This window comes from Trematomus bernacchii, unplaced genomic scaffold, assembly GCF_902827165.1.
Source record: "Trematomus bernacchii unplaced genomic scaffold, fTreBer1.1, whole genome shotgun sequence".
In the NCBI taxonomy this organism is placed as follows: Eukaryota; Metazoa; Chordata; class Actinopteri; order Perciformes; family Nototheniidae; genus Trematomus; species Trematomus bernacchii.
In genome coordinates, this window is record NW_022987671.1 from 449,887 (window position 1) to 474,582 (window position 24,696).

The window sequence follows — 24,696 nt, forward strand, 5'->3', positions numbered from 1 at the left end:
GGAAGAGGAAATGGAAAAGAGATTAGAGAAAAAGAACGAGGAACAATTTGAGAAAATCAAAGAGGATGGTGAGAGGTTAGCAATTCAGATAGAAGCTAATGAAAGAGCAATGGAGGAGGCGATGAGGAGAATAAGAGAAAAGGTGAGATCTTTCTTTTCTTGACCTCCATGATACAGTCTGACCCTCTGGAATATCTCCCCGTTAGTATATGTTGGTAGCAGCGACGTGCAGTCAGTGGAGGCAGGGGAGGCAGAGCCTCACCTGTCATACTCCAATGTAACGGAAAAACAACTAAAGAAAAACGAAATAGTAATAATAATAAAATGTCTCCACTGATCTGTGTTGTAAGTGTGATTTATGTATGATTCTAATCGCTTTTTATAGTCAAAATCAGCAAATTTGCCGAGCTCCGCTACGGGAGCGATGACAAGTGAGGCAGGGGCGAGCTCTGCCTCTCGTAAGCCCACAGTAACTTGCTGGAGCGCGGGCACTAATGCAGCGCGGGCACTTATTTTGTGAGCTCGCTCAAGCCATTTACTGTGGGCTGAAGTGAGGCACAGATGAGATCTGCCTCACCTCAGAATGCGTCACCCCACAGAAACTGGCTGGAAAGCGGGCCCTAAGCGCATGCCTGTTCCCATCTCACTGTAGGTCACCAATGTAATGTTTGTAGATCCCTTTATTACATTTATCCTCGCCATCCATAGTCTCTAAATAACTTATTTCACGTATGATATTTAGGCGCGCTGGTCTCATCATACAACGGCAATGAAAATGCACCAGGGGAGGCAGCCATAACCTCTGCCGCACTGAAGGGGGCGCACGTGAGCCCACAGGTTCTTGTTGCTACTGTTATTCTACGCAGAGACGGTAGACCAGGGGTGGGCAATTATTTTTTACAAGGGGCCACTTCAGAAACTCGAGCTGTGTTGGGGGGCCGAATCAAAAATAAGTTGAACTTAATTCTGCTCAATATACCAATACTGAAAAGATGTTTTACAGTATGTTAAAGATAAGAAATGAATCAGCTTTATACAAAAAGAAATGAGTGCTTTTGATTTTTGTTTTTCAGTTAATTTTACTTGTTCAGTGAGAAAAATCCAGTCTGTCTTGGGCTTGAACAAGTGCACGGAAATCTGGTTCAATGTCTGAGGTGGATATGCGAAGGACAGCTGAGAGGTGATCATCAGTGATAGAGGATCTGTATCTGGATTTGTTGAACTTCATCACTGAGAATGTCTGTTCACATATGTAGGTAGATCCAAAGAGGACCATCATCTTCTGAGCACGTCTCCTGATGTGTGGAAAGTTCTCCTCTTTCAGGGAAGAGTAAAACTCAGGCAGTGAGACTGACCTAAAGTGCTCTGACAGAAGTGTGTCAGACTGCAGGTCAATGAGTTCAAGCTGAACATCACTGGGTGCATCATCCACATGGCATGTAAATGGGGAAAAGATCATGTTCATTTCATTCTCAACTGTTTTGAAGTCTTTAAATCGCCTTGAAAACTCACCATGCAGTGCTTCTAACATGGATGAGTACCTCTGGAGGTGATCAGCTGATGGTGTGGCTTCCTTCAGTGTTGGCAAGTGCGTGAGAATGTTGTCCTCCATTTGGCTTGAGAGAAGCTGCAGCTTTCTCATGAAAGCCTTCACTGCACTGTACATGTCATGCACAAAAAGGCCCTTGCCTTGCATTTTGACATTTAGTTCACTCATTAGTGCAGTCACATCTACAGCAAAACCAAGGTCTGCCATCCAGTCTGCATCTGAAAGCTGTGGGATGTCGTTTCCTTTCTTCACACAGAAGTCTTGAATCTCTTCTCTCAGGTCCCATACTCTTTTCAGCACTTTGCCCAGGCTGAGCCACCTGACAGCTGCATGGTAGGGTATGTCACGATGTTCAGTCTCACTTTCCTCCAAAAGTGCAACAAACTGTCTGTGATTCAATGCTCTTGCCCTGATGAAGTTAACTATTTTAGTTACAACATCAACAACATGGTTAATTTTTAACACTGACTTACACAACACTTCCTGATGTATAATACAATGCAAAAATACCTATTTCTGCTCAGGGTTAATTTCTGTCACTTTATCCTGCATTCTCTTCAATAGTCCAACATTTTTCCCTGTCAGATTTGGACAACCATCCGTTGTCACGCCTGCCAGCTTGTCCCATTTCAGTCCCAACTTTTCCACACATGCATTTACCTCCGTGAACAAATCACTCCCTGTTGTTGTACCTTTCATTGACTGCATGGCTGCCAGCTCCTCCGTGATTTTGAAGTCTGTAGTTATCCCACGTAGGAAGATGAGTAGCTGGGCAGTGTCACGTACATCGCAGCTCTCATCCAAAGCCAAGGAAAAAAAGTCAAAGTTGACCGCTCTGTTCTGCAGCTGAAGCTCCAGATTTCCTGCGATGTTCTCAATTCTCCTCGTAACAGTGCGTCGGGAGAGCGGCACTTTCTCAAATGCCTCCTTTTTCTCCGGGCATATTAGTGTCCAACAAACACTCCTTAATGAACTCTTCGTCCGAAAACGGTTAACTTTTAAGACATAACTCGTCTTGACAGCTGCATCTCTGGATGTGGAATGTTTTGTGAAAATGTGTTGTTGGCTTTGCAGCTTAGCTAGCAAAGCATCCGACCCCTTTGCCCGCTCTTCCTCAGACAGGTTCTTGTATTTATCTGCGTGTTTGGTAGCATAGTGGCGACTCAAATTGTACTCCTTGAACACAGCGACCTGCGCACCACAAACTAAACACACAGCTTTACCTTTCACTTCTGTAAATAAATACTTAGCGGTCCATGTCTTGTTGAAAACGCGGCATTCAGTATCGATCTTTCTTTTTTTGCCCTTAGCGGACATTTCGAGGACTAGCCGGCCAGCATCACTCGTAGCTGTTACGGCATGCGCGTTTACGTAAATAAATAAAAAAAAACAGCAGCTTCCTTTTCAAAATAAAAGCAACACAGTTAGAAAAGTATTTACGCCATGCAAGCAATACAGCTGTGTTGCTTTTATTTTGAAAAGGTTGCTGTTTTTTTTCATTATGTTATAATTTATGATCAACCTCACACGGGCCGGCCAAGGCCGGCCAACGGGCCGGATGTGGCCCGCGGGCCGTAAAATGCCGGGTAATGTAAGGGTATCAATCATTTGAGTCCCTGAATAAGAGGTTGAATAAAATCATATCACATGAATGTGAAAACCTAGCGGGGAAATACATGTCAGTTTAAACACTTACATGCCCCTTCCCACCAAACCAGTTCGGTTCTTACTCCGTGCTTTTCTGGTTCTGAACTGGTTCTCCTTTTTAGTCCCAGTTGTGTTCCCAGCCACTCACAACCACAACAATAGCGGACTGCGTCGGGTTGATGCTCGTGTTGCTTTTAATAATAGGAAGTCAGATTAGATTAAATCACTATTATGCCGAATGCTGAAGCTAACTGTCCATGTTTCTTTTAAATCACTTTGAGAGCTGCAGACTGCTGGAGGTGCAGTCAAACTGTAAATAAAATGTAGCTCTACATGTCCATGTGACTTTGGGAAAGATACTTAACCACAAATTGGTATGGCCAACGTGTGTGAGTGTGTGTGAATGTTAGTCTCCCTGAGCACCTTGCATGGCAGCCTCTGCCTCTGGTTGTAACCCTGTCTCCTAAAAATTACGTTCCCACAGAACTAAACTGCATTCTCAATTACGTTTAGCTAGAAACGTATTTTCTCCCACGTTACGTTTGTTATGAACGTATCTCAAATACGTTAATTTTCTACATATCTTCTAGAAACATATTTTCTCCCACGTTACGTTTGTTATGAACGTATCTTAAATACGTTTATTTTCTACATATCTTTGCCATTTATTGTCTTGCTTATAATAATGATAATAGTCATTTATAAATATCATTTTAGAGCACACATTTGAAATCAAAGATCGGGCTCGATATCCTATGGTTCAATTAAAATCAGTAGGCGAGGCTGTAATTTCGCCAGCTGCGAGGCAGAAAATAATAGTTTTAACATGCCAAAAAGCTGCTGTGTCGTTTATTGCACCTCAAACACCTCAAACTTCCTCTAAAGGCCCTGACACACCAGGCCGTCACCAGAGAACTCGCCGACACCGACACCGACACCGACACCGACACCGACACCGACACCGACACCGACAGTTCCATCGACGAGTTCTCCTGCGTCTTGGCCAACATGGCCAAGACGCAGGAGAATTCTACTCCACTACAATTCAGAGGTTAACCTGGTATTTTTACTCCACTACATTTATTTTAGTTACTTTGCAGATTCTGATTAATGATGTGAAATATAAACAACTCTTAAAGCAGACTTTAGTTACACCTGAGTAAAATTCAGGGAAAGGTGATTGTCAAGTGCCAACAATAAGGTATTAGTTGGTGCTTGAGAAGACTAAACATTTATCTGCAGATTTCTATAAAGTATATTCATTACTCGTTATTCTCTACTAATAGTTAATTAAAGACTGTATATAATAGCTATTTTGCACATCCCTTTCAAGATTTTCTAAGGTTTATTGACATATCATATACACAACTATGTTGAAGTTATGCAATTAATGAAAAACTTGGGTCACAGGTTCCTCAACAGTGCATTACAAGACATCTATCAATATGTGTGTATACCTCCACCATTAAACTGTCAAATTCTGCACATTTCTTATACTATCTACATACATAAGAGTATAATTAATGTGTATAATATCAGTTAAAATAAGTGCTTCAACACAGTTAACATTGCAGGAAAGCAATATATTAGACATTAAGTACTTTGTCAGGCTTAATATGTATCTGTAGATAGATACCCCCAAAGCTTTTTTCTTATTTAAAAGAAGACCTTAACCTAAAGCATTCTTTAATGTGTTAATAAAGGTTAATTAGTTTGTCTGTTTTGCACATCCTCCTATTAATATCTTTGTACATCCGGCACTAAACTGTTTTATTGTAGAGATCACTTACAGTATCTTCTTGATTTTTTATATTCTATATTTCTATCATTGACCTTCTACTTTCACCCTATGAAAGTATGTACTCTTAATATTGTTTTCATCAAATAACATTATTCAACAAAAATAACATTATTCAACAAAAATAATTAAATAACGTGCTTTAACCACTAGGCCAGGGGTCACCAACCTTTTTTAGGGTGAGGGCTACTTTTAAAAAATAAAACAAGTCGGGGGCTACTTTTACTCCTCTTTTTCTTTCTTTTTTGCAGTGTATATATTTAGCACATTTTAACATTATGATATGCTGACCTTTAACCTTTGTGTGCTGTTTGGGTCTGTGGGACCCGTTTGCAGTGTTTACTAAAAGAACATAGATGCAATTTAATTATTTTAACCTGCTTTATTTGGGGGTGGACGGGCCTCACCTCCTCTAGGGGGGTCCTCACCTCCTCTAGGGGGGTCGGGGGGCATGCACCCCCGGGAAGATTATTTTTAAATGTTGAAGTTAAATGCATCAATCTGGAGCACTTTGAGAGCAAATTGAATTGATGGACATCAACACTCAGATGAAAGAGAGCTGTATACTTTTCAATAATCCAAACATCTTTAGAATATGATCACAACCAATAACAAATCATTTAAACTGGTTTATTCTTATCTTATGTTACCTAGTTAGCATTCTTTCTTTTTATGTATGCTTATTTTACTAATCACTCCCCTTTTAAACAGTTTTTTGATTTTTTTACTGTCCTATAGTACACATTGGAATGATTTCTTACTTTATCTATATTAAATAGATAAAGGTGTGCTCTCCCTAGCTCTCTCTCTCTCTCTCTCTCTCTCTCTCTCTCTCTCTCTCTCTCTCTCTCTCTCTCTCTCTCTCTCTCGCTCGCTCACAGAGGTTGTGTGCTCCTCCGTGGCGATCGACGGCTTGCGTAAAAAATAATAATAAACATATTTTTAAAGTGGGGACACACAAACGGGATTTCGAAAAGAGCGGGGGACATTTCCCCCCTGTCCCAGGTGGAAATTACGCTATGCGTGTGTGCGTCAAGTGCAATTAATATATATGCAAGTTGCAACACACAGAGTAAAACTCTGCCCCTCATGTGCTGTATAGGCTGGCATGATAGGCTGTTCAATGGGGCTGATGTGTTGTGTAGATTCTGCCAGAAGGAAAATCAGCGGGGAGGTGCCACATTGCTTTTCTTCCAGACTGCAACGCTGGTCCCGCAAATCAAGCAAGAACGTGATTGGTAGATATTCATTGTGGGGGTGGGGGGAGGAGGGGTGTTACCCCTAGATTCCACCGGGTCCGTCTGCGGCGCGTTACCCCTAGATTCCACCGGGTCTGTCTGCGGCGCGTTACGGACGCGTTACGGACGCGTTACGGCTGCGCCGCGGTGCTCAAGGTGATCGCGGCCACTCTAGTCAATGGGTGCTATTCCACCACACGCGGCGCGTTACATCCCAGAAGCGTCCCAGAAGCGTCCCAGAAGCGGCTCGGCGCAGGGCTTTTCTAAAATTAGGATCGAATCCTATTTTTGTCGCGGCGCAGCCGTAACGTAAGGTCGGGCAGGCAGGAAGTGGAACGTTCAGAGCTATATAGACCAGCGACGTGCAGTCAGGGGAGGCAGGGGAGGCAGAGCCTCACCTGTCATTCTCCAATGTAACGGAAAAAAAAAATAATAATACAAATAATAATAATAATAAAATGTGTCCACTGATCTGTGTTGTAAATGTGATTTCTGTATGATTCCAATCGCTTTTTATAGTAAAAATCGGCTAATTTGCCGAGCTCCGCTACAACTACGGGGAGCGATGAGATTGAGAAGTGAGGCAGGGACGAGCTCTGCCTCTCGTCACCCCACATCAACTGGCTGGAACGCGGGCACTAATTTAGCGCGAGCACTTATTTTGTGAGCGCGCTCAAGCCAGTTACTGTGTCGCAAGGTGAGGCACAGATGAGATCTGCCTCACCTCAGAATGCGTCACCCCACAGAAACTGGCTGGAAAGCGGGCCCTAAGCGCATGCCTGTTACCATCTCACTGTAGGTCACCAATGTAATGTTTGTAGATCCCTTTATTACATTTATCCTCGCCATCCATAGTCTCTAAATATTAACTTATTTTACGTATATATGATATTTAGGCTCGTTAGTCTCATCATACAACGGCACTGAGAAAGCGCCAGGGGAGGCAGCCATAACCTCTGCCGCACTGAAGGGGGCGATCTTGAGAGCTAGCTCTATCAAAAAAATAAAAACATTGAAAAATGCACTTCGGTTACAGCTCCACTTTCACGGATTTACTCCCACCAAATGGACTTCAAAAATGGAAAACCTTATATCTACCCTTAAACATTTCTCAAAGTTGGACTTTCAATCAAAACAAGCAGTGATAAACAATGGAAGACCGATGCCTGAGTTTAAGGACCTTCTTCAAACTAACGGACAGAAAATAACACGTTCGTTTCAAACTGAGTGGTACCAAAGAAAAGACTGGCTGTGTGGCTGTGCTACGAAGAATCTACTTTACTGCTTTCCCTGCTTTTTGTTCTCCACTAGCGGCAACGTTTGGACTAACATTGGATTTGGTGACTTGAAAAATCTACCAAGGAGCCTCAACAAACATGAGAGATCGATCACTCACATTCAAAGCCAAATCGCATTAAAAACTTTCGGGACTTCTCGGATAGATCTGGCCCTCAATGACCAGCAGAGATTAAATGTCAGCATCCACAATGCCAAGGTAAAGGAGAATCGTGAGATCTTAAAATACCTTATTAATGCTGTCTGCTTCCTAGCTAAACAGGAGTTGGCATTTCGGGGGAATGATGAGAGTGCAACATCTTCGAATCGCGGCAACTATGTCGAGCTGTTACATGCCTTCGCTGAAAAAGATGAGAAATTAGCAAGGCATTTGGAAACATCCACAGTATTTTCTGGCCTTTCAAATAGGATACAGAATGATCTCATAGAAGCAGTCAGTGATGTCATTAAAAATGATATCAGGCATGAGATTAATGCAGCCGCATTTGTTGGAGTGGAAGTAGATGAGACAACGGATGTCACAAACAAAGCCCAGGTCTCTGTCATTCTGCGTTATGTGGACACAAGTGATGTGAAGGAGGCGTTCTTGGGATTTGATGATGTGAGTGATGACAGACGAGCACCGGCTATTGCTGATTATGTTTTGGGGGTGCTGGGGAAATACAATTGCGTTGAAAAGCTGGTAGCTCAAACGTATGACGGAGCTGCTGTGATGGCATCAGCTCTTAACGGGGTGCAGGCCAAGATCAGAGAAAAGGTGCCTGAGGCCATGTTCACCCATTGTTATGCACACAAATTGAACCTCGTCCTCTCGCATTCAGCTAAATGTATGCCTGAGTGCAGGACGTTTTTTAAAACAGTTGAGGGACTTGCGGCGTTTTTCAACAAATCGACCAAGCGCACCCACCTACTGGATGAAGTTGTGAAGCGACGTTTGCCAAGAGCAGCGCCGACGAGATGGAGCTCAAATTCCAGACTAGTGCACACTATCAGCATGTACCAATCGGATCTGCGTGCCGTGTTCCGGATCATGAGCGAAAATCCCGATGTTTGGGACAATGACACCCTGATGATGGCTGCTGGATATGATCTCTGGCTGTCAAAAGCATCAACCTGCTTCTTCATAATGGCATATGAGGGCATTTTCTGTGAAACCGATGCACTCTTTCTGTGCTGCAGAATAAAGTCATGGACATTGGATTCTGCTGTGCGCGAATCCGCGACACAATGGGAGTTGTGGAACGTCAGAGAAAAGAGTTTGACAGTTTCTATGATGGGTTCGAGCAGAAATGCATCACACTTGGCCTGACAGACAATGTCCGAAGTAAACATCCGATCAGAGATGAGAGAAAAAGAATGTTTCATTGCATTCTGGAAAATATCAGTGTTCAACTGAAAGCTAGGTTTGATCACTTCGGTGAGCTAGCTTTCCTTGGTTTGGTCGATTGCACAAAATTCAATGAAATGTCACAACATTTTGATGACACCAAACTGCAGAGCCTATCAAAATATGCAAGGCACTTTGACTTTGTTAGACTGAAGACTGATCTTACCGGACTGTATAGCTCACAAACGGTGAGGAATGAATGCAAATCACCCGGACAACTCCTCAGCTTTTTGGACCAGAATGATCTGATGCAGACGGTTCCTGAGGCGACAAAGTTACTCCAGCTGGTACTCACAATACCTGCTACAACAGCGTCTGTCGAAAGGTCGTTCTCCGCTTTGAAACGACTCAAAACATACAGTCGGAATCGGACTGACCAAAGACGACTTTCATCCCTGGCGATCATCTCTATAGAAACAGAGAGACTTTTAAAACTGAAACACAATAAAGAGGACTTCTACAACAAAGTCACGGACATCTTTGTCCAGAAGGATAGGCGAATGGACTTCATTTACAAGTAAAGGTAAGGGCCTGGCCATTTAATATTTTCATTTGTGTTGAATGTAGGAATAGTGGTAGTTAGTAAAAGAAAAGGTGTAATATACTGTCCGTGCCTCCCCAGGCATTGACCTCACCGCACGTCACTGATATAGACCTATATATATACACACACACAAACTAATTTTGCAGACCCTATCCCTCCGTAGTCTTTCAAGTAGGAGGAGAAATGCCAGCGTTCTCCTCCGGTTTACAGGCACTGTGTAAATTATATATATAGAATAATTATGATGATGAATGCATTTTTTTACCACTAAAATACAGCAACACATCTTTGATTCATGTCGTTTATAACTGGAATATTACAGTTATTATTAACTTTGTCTGTACAAAGTAGCCTGTCCAGGAAATATGCCCAAATCAACAAAAACTGCGAGCCGGCAGGCAAGACGCTCCGCTTCTGAAATGCTTCTGAAACGCGCCTGGTAGGGTATGACGCCGGAGGAGGCCGGACCAAAACCGCAACGCGGCGCAGACGGACCCGGTGGAATCTAGGGGTTACGGGCGCGTTACGGGCGCGTTACGGGCGCGTTACGGGCGCGTTACGGCCGCGTTACGGCTGCGCCGCGGTGCTCACGGCGATCGCGGCCACTCTAGTCAATGGGTGCTATTCCACCACACACGGCGCGTTACGGCTCAGAAGCGTCCCAGAAGCGGCTCGGCGCAGGGCTCCTCTAAAATTAGGATCGAATCCTATTTTTGTCGCGGCGCAGCCGTAACGTAAGGTCGGGCAGGCAGGAAGTGGAACGTTCAGAGTTATATATACACACACACAAACTAATTTTGCAGACCCTATCCCTCCTCTTTCAAGTAGGAGGAGAAATGCCAGCGTTCTCCTCCGGTTTACAGGCACTGTGTAAATTATATATATAGAATAATTATGATGATGAATGCATTTTTTTACCACTAAAATACAGCAACACATCTTTGATTCATGTCGTTTATAACTGGAATATTACAGTTATTATTAACTTTGTCTGTACAAAGTAGCCTGTCCAGGAAATATGCCCAAATCAACAAAAACTGCGAGCCGGCAGGCAAGACGCTCCGCTTCTGAAATGCTTCTCAAACGCGCCTGGTAGGGTATGACGCCGGAGGAGGCCGGACCAAAACCACAACGCGGCGCAGACGGACCCGGTGGAATCTAGGGGTTAGATCAGACCTGGGCATCGTATTGCCCCCGGGCCACATACGGCCCTTTGGTTGACTCTGACCGGCCCGTGTAACCCCTAGATTCCACCGGGTCCGTCTGCGGCGCGTTACGGACGCGTTACGGACGCGTTACGGACGCGTTACGGCTGCGCCGCGGTGCTCAAGGTGATCGCGGCCACTCTAGTCAATGGGTGCTATTCCACCACACGCGGCGCGTTACGGCTCAGACGCGTCCCAGAAGCGGCTCGGCGCAGGGCTTTTCTAAAATTAGGATCGAATCCTATTTTTGTCGCGGCGCAGCCGTAACGTAAGGTCGGGCAGGCAGGAAGTGGAACGTTCAGAGCTATATAGACCTATATATATACACACACACAAACTAATTTTGCAGACCCTATCCCTCCGTAGTCTTTCAAGTAGGAGGAGAAATGCCAGCGTTCTCCTCCGGTTTACAGGCACTGTGTAAATTATATATATAGAATAATTATGATGATGAATGCATTTTTTTACCACTAAAATACAGCAACACATCTTTGATTCATGTCGTTTATAACTGGAATATTACAGTTATTATTAACTTTGTCTGTACAAAGTAGCCTGTCCAGGAAATATGCCCAAATCAACAAAAACTGCGAGCCGGCAGGCAAGACGCTCCGCTTCTGAAATGCTTCTGAAACGCGCCTGGTAGGGTATGACGCCGGAGGAGGCCGGACCAAAACCGCGGCGCAGCCATAACGCGGCGCAGACGGACCCGGTGGAATCTAGGGGTAAGGCTAATTGGAAATTACAAAATAAACATATTTTCTAACTTACCTCATGCATGGACTAAAGCTGCATTGCTTTTATTTTGAAGTTGTTTTTTATTCACGTGCATAATGACGCAATACGTATATCAAGACGTGCACATTATTGGATCCTTGTCACAAGACGACTTTAGCCCTCAAAAAAATGTCCGCTAAAAAAAGAAAGGTAGATGCTGAATGCAGGGTTTCAACAAAAATTGGACTGCTAAGTATTTATTTACTGAAGTCGGAGGTAAAACCGTGTGTTTAGTTTGCGGGGAGCAGATCGCCGTGTTTAAGGAGTACAATGTGAGTCGACATTACGAGACGAAACACGCGGAGAAATATAAAAACTTGAGTGACGCTGAAAGGGCGCGGACATCGGAAGCTTTGCTAGCTAAGCTGCAAAAGCAGCAAGGCTTTTTTACCAAGCTTCACACATCCAGTGATGCAGCAACCATGACCAGCTTTGTGATATCCCACAAAATTGCTAAAAACAGTAAGCCGTTCTCGGAGGGGGAGTTTGTCAAAGAGTGCTTGGTGGACTCTGCAGCACTAATATGCCCTGAAAAAAAAGCCGCATTTGAGCAAGTCCCGCTGTCCAGGCGAACCGTGACTAGAAGGATCGAGGACATTGCGGGGAATCTGGAGCTTCAGCTGCAACGTGAAGTGGCAAGTTACGACTTTTTCTCCTTGGCTTTGGACGAGAGCTGTGATGTCCGCGACACAGCCCAGTTACTCGTATTCGTCCGCGGGATAACACCGGACTTCAAGATTACGGAGGAGCTGGCAGCAATGCGGTCGATGAAAGGGACGACGACAGGGAGCGATCTGTTCACGGAGGTAAACGAGTGCATGGACACGCATACATATGTGAACAAACATTTTCAATTATGAAGTTTACGAAATCCAGGTATAGATCCTCTCTCACTGATGATCATCTGTCAGCTGTGCTTCGCATCTCCACCTCAGACATTCAACCTGACTTTGATGCACTCGTTAAAGCCCAGCAGAGACTAGATTTCTCTCACTGAACAAGAAAAGAGAACTTAAAAACACCAAATGAGGTGGTTAGACTACAAATGTTGGCATGTAAAGGCACCAACTAGCAGTGAACTGGGACACTTTCTTTGGAAGCCTTTTTCTCAAAATCACAGTTCAGTGATGTTTAGTGACAGTTCAATATGATGTATCTTGCTTAATATTTGGAGTACAAAGACAATATTGTGATGTCTTTAGAATGCTAAGAACCTCTTTCCAACAGTAAATCAAACTCAAAATGTGTTTGAGTGAATGTGACTGAAAATGTTCACTAATATGAGTCACAAATGGTGAAAAACGTTCATTTTGTTTACCATTGTTTTGGGAAATTTGATTTAATAAATGACATTTTTTTGTAAGGCAACCTCACTTTTTCATTGCTTAACTATAACATATACTCTTACCAGCTTGTCAAAACAATGCTATTTACTGCTTTTTATAAAGAAATACAATTAATATTATGCAGAATTGAGTTCAGCCTTTTGGCCCGGCCCTCCACAATATTTTCAGTTTCTCATGTGGCCCCATGGAAAAAATAATTGCCCACCCCTGGGTTAGATAGATATAGAGTTGTAGTAAGTAGTTTATGCATAGGGTAGATTCTTTTAATTACATCTCCTTTTTTGTTTTGTGTATTTTATACATTTTGGATTTGCTTGGCGAGCTAATTTTAGAACATGCCCCGCGGGCGACTCACGTTGCCCCTGCGGGCGACTAAGTGCCCGCGGGCACCGTGTTGGCTACCCCTGCACTAGGCGGTGCACACAAGGTACACACAGCATACTATTAATAACTTTGTATTATTAGTGTAGGACACTTATGTATGTATAACATCTGAAGATGTGTAGTTTTATTCATGTTTTTACATAATTTTACAGGATATTGCTATATTATTTCTCATGTTTTACTTCTACACATTAATATCTGATTTGTAAAACATCACAGACAGAAAGGTATATCCGTCATTTGATGGTAAGCTATTGAAATTCTGAATCCATAGATGTGTCTCCCATCACCCAAATCCCCTGACTATTCTCTCAACTCAGTATTTACATTCTTATATTCAAAGAAAATCAGTAATATCTTTAAATCCTTTTCTATCAGCTGTGCACCGTTATGGTGTAAATATAACCTATCTACCAATTGGATCAAATATAAAAGTCAGCCGAATTAGTATTGATACTGCAAGGAGACGTATTTTGTGAAAAGAAATGTAAGATGTTGTTTAATTGTTGATATATTTATGATCCACGTCACGTATTCAGTTTCGGCAGCAGTTCTTCCTGTTTGTCCAGAAGTCTTCTCATTAGGGCTCTATAAATACAGAACTATGGCAGATGTGTAATATTTAATGCAGCCGAACCGTGTATTACAATGCCGTTATGTGATGACTTTCAAAGAGAAAAGCAAGTACACTCGGGAATAAAGTATTATTATTTATTTTTTTAATGTAACTTTGTAAAGACAAAGTGAAGTGACGTACTTCCGGTTCCACGTGAAAACATTCCCAGTTAAACAACAGAAACAAATCGCTAAATAAAAAGATAAAACACTGTCATGTAATTTACGTTAGAATAAATAGAATGGTTTTGAATAATAGATGAGAGTAAAATCTACGTCACTTTACAGCTCCGCCCACTTTTGGGGAAACCAACGCTGTCATTTGAACGGCGATCAAGCCTGAAGCCACAGAGCTCTTCTGCTGTCCTTAGAGGAAGTTTGAGGTGTTTGAGGTGCAATAAACGACACAGCAGCTTTTTGGCATGTTAAAACTATTATTTTCTGCCTTGCAGCTGGCGAAATTACAGCCTCGCCTACTGATTTTAATTTAACCATAGTATATCGAGCCCGATCGTCGATTTCAAATGTGTGCTCTAAAATGATATTTATAAATGACTATTATCATTATTATAAGCAAGACAATAAATGGCAAAGATATGTCGAAAATAAACGTATTTAAGATACGTTGATAACAAACGTAACGTGGGAGAAAATATGTTTCTAGAAGATATGTAGAAAATAAACGTATTTGAGATACGTTCATAACAAACGTAACGTGGGAGAAAATATGTTTCTAGAAGATATGTAGAAAATAAACGTATTTGAGATACGTTCATAACAAACGTAACGTGGGAGAAAATACGTTTCTAGCTAAACGTAATTGAGAATGCAGTTTAGTTCTGTGGGAACGTAATTTTTAGGAGACAGGGTTGTCTCGATGAATGCGATTTTCGATGCTACTTTTATTTGAAAATGTATAGTTTGACTCCAGCTCCTTCAGCAGCTGTTGTGTGGGACTGATCCACACTGTTACAGCAGCCTGAACTTTGTCAAAGTGTTTTCAAAGGAAACATTGACAGGCTGATTCAGCATACAACATAATAGTGATTAAACTGACCATCTTCCTTTATTTACTTCCTTTTCTTTCCCCTCCAGGCTTTCACGTTCATGTGATATGATTTTATTGCACCTCTTATTCAGGGACTCAAATGATCGATACCCTTAATAGCCGCGTTCACACCGGAGTACTTTTCACCGTACTTTTCGCGTTTAGTTCCGTTAGTACCCCTTAGCCGCGTTCACACCAAGTACTTTCCTGTACTTAGTTCCGGCACTAAGAGCCCCGGCGCTTTTAACCCCAGGGCACTTAGTACAGATCGCGTTCACACCGGAGTACTTTTCCCTGAGGGAAGATTACGCAAATGAGCCGCTGACGTCACTTCTTCTTCTTCTGCTTTGGCTTTACTGGCAGGCCACAAACCACTTCACGGCGAGTACAGTAGGTGGCGGTATGCACCTTAAAGTTGTTTGCAATCCGCTACAAAACAAGACAAGAAGCAGAAGAAAAACTTCCAGCGTATACTGTCTGTTGTTTACCTTCCGACCTCAGACATGATGGAGATGGAGTCGACTGAAGTTGTGCTGTTTGTGCTCATGTTATACAGCTTTGTAACTTCGTTAATGCGGCCTGAGCCAGAGCCTGAGCCTGAGCCTATTAGGCGTCCGACACAAATCCGGAGCCGCCACACGTCGAATGCTATAATCTCAAAGTTTCTTCAGCATCAAAGGCAGTTTAAAAGCCTTAGGAAAAGGATTGGCCGACGGAAAGCACACATGACTGCCATGTTTCACCGTAGGATGGCTGATGACGATGAGCGTTTTCACGCCCTAAGAACAGCAATGGTAAGTTCAGTAAATTATTAATACTATCTAATGTAGGATTTGTGGAGTTATGTAGAGCTAATTTGCGCCTTTGTATGTGTTCCAGATATGCAAATACTACGGGACGCGTCGTGTCCCGAGCTCTCTCTGGGTGAACAATAGAACATCGGCCTGATGGGAGAACGTGGTGCCAACGTACACCGATGTGCAGTGGATCCAAGATTTCCGAATGTCCAAGCACTCTTTCCAATACCTCTGTAGTCGCCTGGAAGCAACGTTGGGGAGACGCGACACCAACTTCCGGGAGTGTGTCCCTGTGGCTAAAAAAATCGCCATAGCACTGTGGAAACTTGCGACCAACTCTGAGTACAGGACCATCTCTCATTTGTTTGGAGTCGGCAGATCTACAGTGTGTTACTGTGTGCACGAGTTCTGCTCCTCTGTTGTGAGCATACTCCTTTGTGAGTTCATGCCATGGCCGAACGCTGAGAAGTTAGAGGAGATGGCGTTATTTTTTGAGCGCAGATGGGGTGTGCCACAGTATGTAGGTGCAGTAGATGGATCACACATCCCCATTCTGAGACCAGAGGAATACCACAACGAGTATTTCAACGGCAAAGGCTGGCACTCGCTCGTCCTGCAGGGTGTTGTGGATGGTAGAGGCCTCTTTTGGAATGTTTTTGTTGGCTTACCAGGTAGCATGCATGATAGCAGAGTGTTTGGCATGTCATCACTGTGTAGTTTTGTGGATAAGGGTGGTCTACTTCCTCATGTAACAAAGAATATTGGTGGACATGATGTGGGTTACTATATCCTTGGTGACTCAGCCTACACCCTGCAAAGATGGCTGATGAAACCTTTCCAAGGAAGGCTCACACCCGAGCAACTTGTGTACAATCACAAAACAAGCCGAGCACGAGGGGTGGTGGAGAACGCTTTTGGCAGACTGAAGGGCAGGTGGCGGTGCTTGATGAAAAGAAACGACTGCAAGATGGACAAGATAAAAATCCAGGTGGCAGCATGTTGCGTGTTACATAACCTTTGTGAAAGTAATGATGATGAGTACAGGGACGAATGGACTGCCTTACCGGCGACCCAGCTTGATGGGCCAGCGCCAGCCATTGCCGAGGCTGGGGGGCCAGACACACGCACAGCCCTTATGAGGCATCTGAACAGCGTGTAAATTGTACATTGTAAACAATAAATGTAAACATTGACAATAAAGCTGATCATTTCTACGGTGCTTTTGTTTCTCTCTTTCATTTTGCAGTCAAGACAGGCAACATTACAATAGTGTAATAGTAGCCAAAACTAACATACATGTTAGTAACTAAAGTGTCAGTTGTACATGTCAGTAAACATTGTCAATATAAAATAAAGTGTCAGTTGTACTATATAATAACAGTAATAACAATATAAAATAAGGATCTGTTTAATCGCCATGTCGGTTTTCTTTATTGCACTCTCAAGACATAACATGAAATAGAACAATGTTTATGTCGTAACTCTTCTATTATACGGCTCTGCTGTCAACAAATCTTGAAAACGGAGACGAGGGGAATGTAGAAATTGGTAAATAACTTCAGAAATGTATTGATAATTTTTCTGCTTTTTAATGTAAACTTGAATTCATAGTAAACTAGCTGCTCATTCTCATTCATGTGATATGATTTTATTCAACCTCTTATTCAGGGACTCAAATGATTTATACCCTTACATTACCCATTAGAATGTATTTTCCTTTCACTTTTAGATAACTGCCATCAGTAAACCTTGCTCCCCCTCCCTTCAGCATTTACAAGAAATGCACCTTGTTCTTCTAAATGCCACAAAAACCTGCAGATTGTGGTTAGCACTTTGAACTGCAGCTCTCAGTTTCGGTTCATGACAGGATGCGGCAGTTAAGCTCAGATGCTGTGAAGCAGAGAAAGGTCAACTTTGAATGAACAGTTAGCAGTTGAAGATTGTTCAAGTCTGAAGATTTTCTCCATTGACTTCAATGGTTAAAAATGTGATGAATTATGGGATGTATCTCACGAATTATGAAAGTTATGAATGATAAAAGTAATAGCCATCGATTCCCGACCGAGCTGAACGTTTTGATGTTTGAACGGAGTTTCTGCGATGTTGAATACAGGAGGAGAAGAGGTGCAAAATTCCGGCGGAATAATAATAATTTTGTCCGTAGAATAACATATAGTTGAAATGCTGTATCAGCATTCCCACTAAACAAGTTGTTCTTCAATGCCTTAGGAATTAAACTCACACTGTTGAATCCTCATATAAACTTCAACTCAAAGTGGTTTTGCTGTATTCAAGATTGTAGTGTACGGTGCAAGGGATTCATTTTAAGTTCTGATTCCCATAATGCTGTTCTCTGGGGAGCTCTTCCCAGCTTCAGTCTTCCCCTCCATCATAATCCTGAGCAGCTCATCATTGTATTTGATATCTGAGAAGAAGGCTGAACAAAATAAACAATTTCCAAAAATTCAATGCGTTGGAAAATGTCAATGCACAAACAGGATTTATTTTCAGACACTGAGACACAGTCCAGATGAATGCAATTTTAGATGCTACTTTTATTGACAATTTATAGTTTGACTCCAGCTCCTTCAGCAGCTGTTGTGTGGGACTGATCCACACTGTTACAGCAGCCTGAACTTTGTCAAAGTGTTTTCAAAAGAAACATTGACAGACTGATTCAGCATACAACATAATAGTGATTAACTGACCATCTTCCTTTTTGTACTGACATTTATTTCCCCTCTAGGCTTTCATGTTCATGTGATATGATATTATTCAACCTCTTATTCAGGGACTCAAATGATTGATACCCTTACATTTCTCATCAGAATGTATTTGTCTTTCATTTTTAGATAACTGCCCTCAGTAAACCCTGCTCCCCCTTCCCTTCAGCATTTACAAGAAATGCCCCCTGTTCTTCTAAATCCCACAAAAACCTGCACGTACAGAGTGAAGCCAGGCCTTTGAATTGCAGCTCTTAGTCTGAGGCCCTTATACTCCCAGTAGGGAATGAGTCCTCAGAAAGTATTTGCAGACATTAATCATAAATAATAAATGTTTTAAGACTGAGATATAGTCAAAATATGTTAGAGATTGTGTATGTTAATTTAAATGTCTGTATATTTTTTTACACAGCCGCTTTAGCCGCTATCCTGGCTCGGGTCAATTTGAGCTGAACAGTACCAAAGAGTGCAAAATGTGAACAGAACACAGGGGTTAATTAATTCTTTAAACTTTAACGTAATCATTTACATTGTAGGAATGTAACTGAGTATTCATGGGCCCCACAACATAACGTATACATGTACACATACACACACTGATTTCAAATACAGGAAACCACAGACTGAGTTGCAATATTTTATTGACATTCTTGAGTTCCATTACATAAAAGTACATTTTTTAAATGCATTTTGGTTCAGACATTTCATTGTGGTTAAATGCATGGAAATGGCAAAACCCGAAGATACATCAAAAACTCTTTACTAAATATTTAAAATGGTATTTTATTTAATAAGTCTGAACCTGCCTAAACTCTCATTCAGAGGTTGGAACATTTCTTTGTCATATTCAGATATTAAATGTGGGGTAGATAAGTTTGAGAAACCGGCTCGAGATACACTTTTTGTTATATTCCATGGAATGCTCTTAACATCCCGATAGCAATGAATATCTTCAGTGCTTTGACAAAAAATCCATTAAAAAATGTCATCTGTGGAAGCCGTAGTACTGTAAAAAGTACGACCAATCATTTTAGCCAGCCCGGCTAAAATAACTGGATGGCCTACCTGCCTGTCAGCCTTCCATCTGTGCACAAACTTATCTCGTGCCCTCATTGGTCATGTGCGCGTTCGTGTGTGTTGGAGGAGGGGCTCTGTAAGGAAGTGGCAGATTTTCTCCGGCTGTGTATTTTCAAATTCTAGCGCACTCAAGCTGGTTTCTCCAAAATGACATACCCCACCTTTAAATGTGAGCTCATCCTCCATTTCTTATTTCACCATCCGCCCTCTGGAACATTTCAGTTTCTTCATTCTTCTCTGCTTTATTTCTGATCTTGTTAAACAGATCGTTGAGGAGTTTATCATCATCAAGCTCACAAGACTGCTGGAGATTTGAGAAATGTTTAACGTTTTCTCTTTCCCCATCACTACGCTGTTACTATCTGTTCATTGTGAGCTTTGAAAAGCTACATGTCTTTATATAAATATGTCATTAGGTGAATTACACTCAACACTAGAAATATGATTTATTGACCTAACATTTAAATACAGACTACATTGCTGACATCACAGTTTATTGATGTCTTAAGTTACGCTACAGTGGGACGTTTAATCAATTAAGATGTAGGAACAATCTGCTGCCTTTATAAACAGAAATGTAGCTCAAATTCATTTCCAGTTTACTTTTAATGGCTTCATGTACCTAGAAATAGTTTTTTCTATGATGTCATGAAAAAAATGAATTGAGACCAAGTTGTGAATTAAACTGACATTTCTAATAAGATAGACCCTTAAAACTTTCTTTGAAATCCTTTATTAAACAACAAAAGCACATTACACCCTCAATGTGAAGTCTACAGTCTTTTATTATAGGACATTATTGATTACTATGTTTGTCTTTACACATTCATTTCTGTTCCAAACTTTTCATATTGAATTACAAAATTCATTGCATACACACATTTTAACCTTTTGATTTGACAGAAGCCAACATTACGCCAGTTACAGGAAAGCCAAAGAAAACGTATCCATATAACATCTTAAAAGCATCAATTCATGATATATCATTCGTTATACTTTTTTCTTGTAAAAGCAAAAGCTATCAAAGAATAAATTAGTACATTACGACATTACTATAGTTTAGAATGTTAACATCTTGGTTGTTGACAATCAGTCATCCTGTTATTATTTAATTGCAACTCACCACTGAAATAACTGATATTACTATAAATCACATCAAACAACAAAATCAAAAAGGTGACTGTGAAGATTAACAGGGAGGTATTCCAGAGGGTCAGACTGTATCATGGAAACCAGTGCGACTGTTAGATTATCAAAACCAAGAACTGAAAACTTTCCAACCTGTTTTCGCAATGGAACAAATCTCGTCAATTATTGTAGGGCTCTCCTCAGCATCCTTCCTGGCCCTCCTCTCCTCCTCTTCTCTTATTCTCCTCCTCTCCTCCTTCATTTCTCTTTTGCCAGCTGCTTTTAGGCTTTCATCTTTTACTGTCATTCTCCTCATCTCCTCCACCATTTCTATTTCTATTTTGTTAGCTTCTCTCAGCCTTGCCTCCTCTTCTCTCATTCTCATCATCTCCTTTTCCATTTCTATTTTGTTAGCTTCTCTCAGCCTTGCCTCCTCTTCTCTCATTCTCATCATCTCCTCCATTTCTGTTTTGCCAGCTGCTTTTAGGATTAAATTCTCTTCTCTTATTCTCGTCATCCCCTCCTCCAATTCTTTTTTGTTAGCTGCTTTTAGGCTTGCATGCTCTTCTCTAATTTTCCTCATCTCCTCCTCCATTTCACTTTTACGAGCTTCCAACTGCCTTGCTAACCTCTCATTATCCTCTTTGATTTGTTTGAATTGTTTCTCATACTTTTTCGCTATTTTCTTTTCAATTTCCTCTTCCCGTTTGCATATTTCTTCTTCTCTCTCTTTAAGGATTCTCTGTCTTTCCTCTTCTAGCTCCCTCTCTGCCGCCTGGAACATTAAACTGGTGTAATGGCTTCCTCCGTTCTTATCTGCTATGTTTCTGATCATGTCGAGCAGCTCTCTGACCTGAGAACGATCCTTCAACTTATTATTGAAGACGTGGTACTGCCCGTTACATCTGTTCACAAGTTCCTGCAGCTCTTTGCTACCCTTCAAGAACTCTTCAATAGGTTGGTCTTCGAGCTGGTCACCGCAGGTAAAGAGAACCATGCTGTATCTGTTTGCATCTTCTCCAAAGATTTCCTGAATCTTCTGCACTGTCTGTTTTTCTTCATCTGTGAATCTGCCCAGTCTGATGACGACCAGGAAGATATGGGGTCCAGGAGAAGCAAAACCAATGCTCTGTGCAACGTTCTTTCTGGTCTCCTCTTCTTCAATCTTGGTGTCAAACAGACCAGGAGTGTCAATAACCTTAACTATTTGTCCATCAACGTCACTAATGGCATTAGAACAGTTTACAGTCATGGATTTAGCAGAGAACTTTGATTCAAACTGCTTTTTTCCCAGAATGGTGTTTCCTGTGGCGCTCTTCCCAACACCGGTCTTCCCCACCATCACAATCCGGAGTACCTCGTTATTGTACGTGTTCGATTCTGATCGGTGGGCTGAAAAAAATGAAGAAATATTTAGCAATCTAGGTATTTATAAAATGGTTCAACTACCAAATGAACAATGTTGACAGTGAGGGGGGTGGGCTCAATAACGTTTAATAATCTAGAATATGTGTAGAATCTATGTCATTCAATTGATGTTTTTCATTTATTCCTGTAGACGCTATTGGCACCATAGAAAGGGTTTATTAGGTGAATGGCAGGTTTGGTGATAAAGGTAGTGGGTCTGTCAATGTCAAGTGATGCACCTTGAAGGGACCTTGTTTTTCCTTTACCGGAGCAAGAGAGAGGCACCATGATGAACACAAATACTGGAAATTAAAATCAAACTAAATGGTAATCTTGCCTGGATGTTTGACTTCTTAATTGCGTACAACCTGAACTGAAATGGTGCAGCAGTGGCCTCTAGCTGTACATTAATCTTAATGAGAAAACTTTTTTGACAGATAAAAAAGTAGTTAATAGTTTAGTTTCTATCTTTCATACTTATACAAATCACCCCATTTTGGGCCTAAACATTTTTTTTAAAGGTATAAATTGCCTTTAGTTATAATCAGGAGCCCAAACAAACTTCTGACTGGCTACCCCTAAATATTCTTATTATTCTTAATAAGTTTCATGTAGTCTTGTGAACATTTTGTAAAATCAAGTAAAAGCAGTGATGCATTCCCAACATTGGGAGTGTATCACCCAGGCTCTCAAAATGCTTGGAATTTAATTTTTATTAGACTGTTTTGATCAGTTCATTATTAGGAAATATGACCACCTACATATCCAATCTATAAATATGTATTTAGATAAATTGCAATCATCATCAACGATAAAGTTTATTCACTTACCATTTTGGGCATGTTTGCTGGCCATAGTTGGTTATGGAGGGAGGAGCTGGTCTGCTGCTGAGCTGAGGAAGTGAAGTTAGTCTGCAACAACACTTCCTTAAATACAGACTTCATGAAGCAAACCACACCCACACACACTGCTGACATCACAGTCTGAAGTTCAGCTCCAGTGGGATGAAATATAGCCTGTTTAAAAGAACAACTGTCATTTCTTGTAAATGCTGATGGGAGGGTGAACTGTTTCTAGTTATCTAAATGAACGATGAACATGCAGGTGGACTTGATATACAAGCTGTGCTAAAAACAGACAATAAACAATAAAGGACGTGAATCAACACATTCCAACGATCAATGAAGAGCTGTGAAAAAACAGCCGTGAAACTATGAATGTGTGTGAACGGGTGAATGCTGATGTGTAAAGAACATTGAGGGCTGATATCTAAAATATGTTGTCTGTTCAATTTTAAAAAATCTGAACACGTTAGGCTATATTTCCCATTGTTCTGTTTATTAAGCCAGGGTAAGATGTTAAACATTTTAATCTATGAATCATCCCACTGGAGCTGAACTTCAGACTGTGATGTCAGCAGTGTGTGTGGGTGTGGTTTGCTGCATGAAGTCTGTATTTAAGGAAGTGTTGTTGCAGACTAACTTCACTTCTTCAGCTCAGCAGCAGACCAGCTCCTCCCTCCATCACCAACTATGGCCAGCAAACATGCCCAAAATGGTAAGTGAATAAACTTTATCGTTGATGATGATTGCAACTTATCTAAATACATATTTATAGATTGGATATGTAGGTGGTCATATTTCCTAATAATGAACTGATCAAAACAGTCCAATAAAAATAAAACTCCAAGCATTTTGAGAGCCTGGGTGATACACTCCCAATTTTGGGAATGCATCACTGCTTTTACTTGATTTTACAAAATGTTCACAAGACTACATGAAACTTATTAAGAATAATAAGAATATTTAGGGGTAGCTAGTCAGAAGTTTGTTTGGGCTCCTGATTATAACTAAAGGCAATTTATACCGTTACAAGTTTTTTTAGGCCCAAAATGGGGTGATTTGTAGAAGCATGAAAGATAGAAACTAAACATGTTGTAGTGACTATTTGTAAAAAAAAAATCTTATTAAAATAAATGTACAGCTAGAGGCCACTGCTGCACCATGTCAGTTCAGGTTGTACACAGGCAATTAAGAAGTCAAACATCCAGGCAAGATTACCATTTAGTGTGATTTTAATTTCCAGTATTTTTGTTCATCATGGTGCCTCTCTCTTGCTCTGGTAAAGGAAAAACAAGGTCCCTTCAAGGTACATCACTTGACATTGACAGACCCTCTACCTTTATCACCAAACCTGCCATTCACCTAATAAATGCTTTCTATGGTGCCAATAGCGTCTACACAGGAATAAATAAAAAATATCAATTGAATGACATAGCTCCTAGACATGTTCTAGATCAGGGGTCGGCACGCGTGCACCGTAACCAGTGGCACACTAGGAATAAGTGGAATAAGTGTGCAAAATATTTAAATTGTATTTTCGGATCCTGAACGAGACCGCCGCCAGAGCGCGTCTCCCCGTTACCTGCAGAAGGAAGCCATGCACGCAGCGCAGCCCCGCTCTCTTTAACTCCAGGTGACTTTCTGCCGCTTTCCTCCGTGGTGCAGGGCTGATCGTTTCACCACAGAGGAAAGCACTTCACAAATTGCAGTACCCATAAGGAGCTTTACAAATGCCGCAGTTTTTGCGTGGCTGTGTCTTTAGTTGAAAGCCCAGTGGCGATCTGCTCATCTCTCATTGAAATAATATGCTACAAAGGGGCGGACTGGCCATCTGTGTGTTGAACTTTCCTGTCGGCTCCCAGACCGTAGTCGAGGAGGGCAGAAGCAA

General features: G+C 41.6%; 3 protein-coding genes across 4 annotated transcripts in view; 2 read left to right on the forward strand and 1 right to left on the reverse strand.

Moving 5' to 3' along the window:
* The window catches only part of LOC117487442 (GTPase IMAP family member 7-like), a 41,816-nt gene that overhangs the window by 13,723 nt on the left and 3,397 nt on the right, over positions 1-24,696 (forward strand). Inside the window, exon 1 of one of the 2 annotated variants that reach the window (XM_034136062.1) lies at positions 23,459-23,523. The exons of the other annotated variant lie outside the window; for it this stretch is intronic. Within the exon in view, the coding sequence (XP_033991953.1) occupies positions 23,499-23,523 (25 nt within the window). The 5' untranslated portion in view covers positions 23,459-23,498. Of the gene's footprint in view, positions 1-23,458; positions 23,524-24,696 lie in introns of those variants that run through there. 2 annotated transcript variants of the gene reach the window in all.
* Positions 1-24,696, forward strand: part of LOC117487435 (GTPase IMAP family member 9-like) — a 223,026-nt gene that overhangs the window by 13,722 nt on the left and 184,608 nt on the right. The gene's annotated exons all lie outside the window — the stretch shown is intronic.
* Positions 20,163-22,872, reverse strand: LOC117487441 (GTPase IMAP family member 9-like). The gene is made up of 2 exons (XM_034136060.1): positions 22,797-22,872; positions 20,163-21,951 (listed from the first exon to the last, which is right to left on the reverse strand). The coding sequence occupies exons 1-2, from the start codon at positions 22,819-22,821 to the stop codon at positions 20,684-20,686; spliced, it is 1,293 nt and encodes a 430-aa protein (XP_033991951.1). The 5' UTR covers positions 22,822-22,872; the 3' UTR covers positions 20,163-20,683.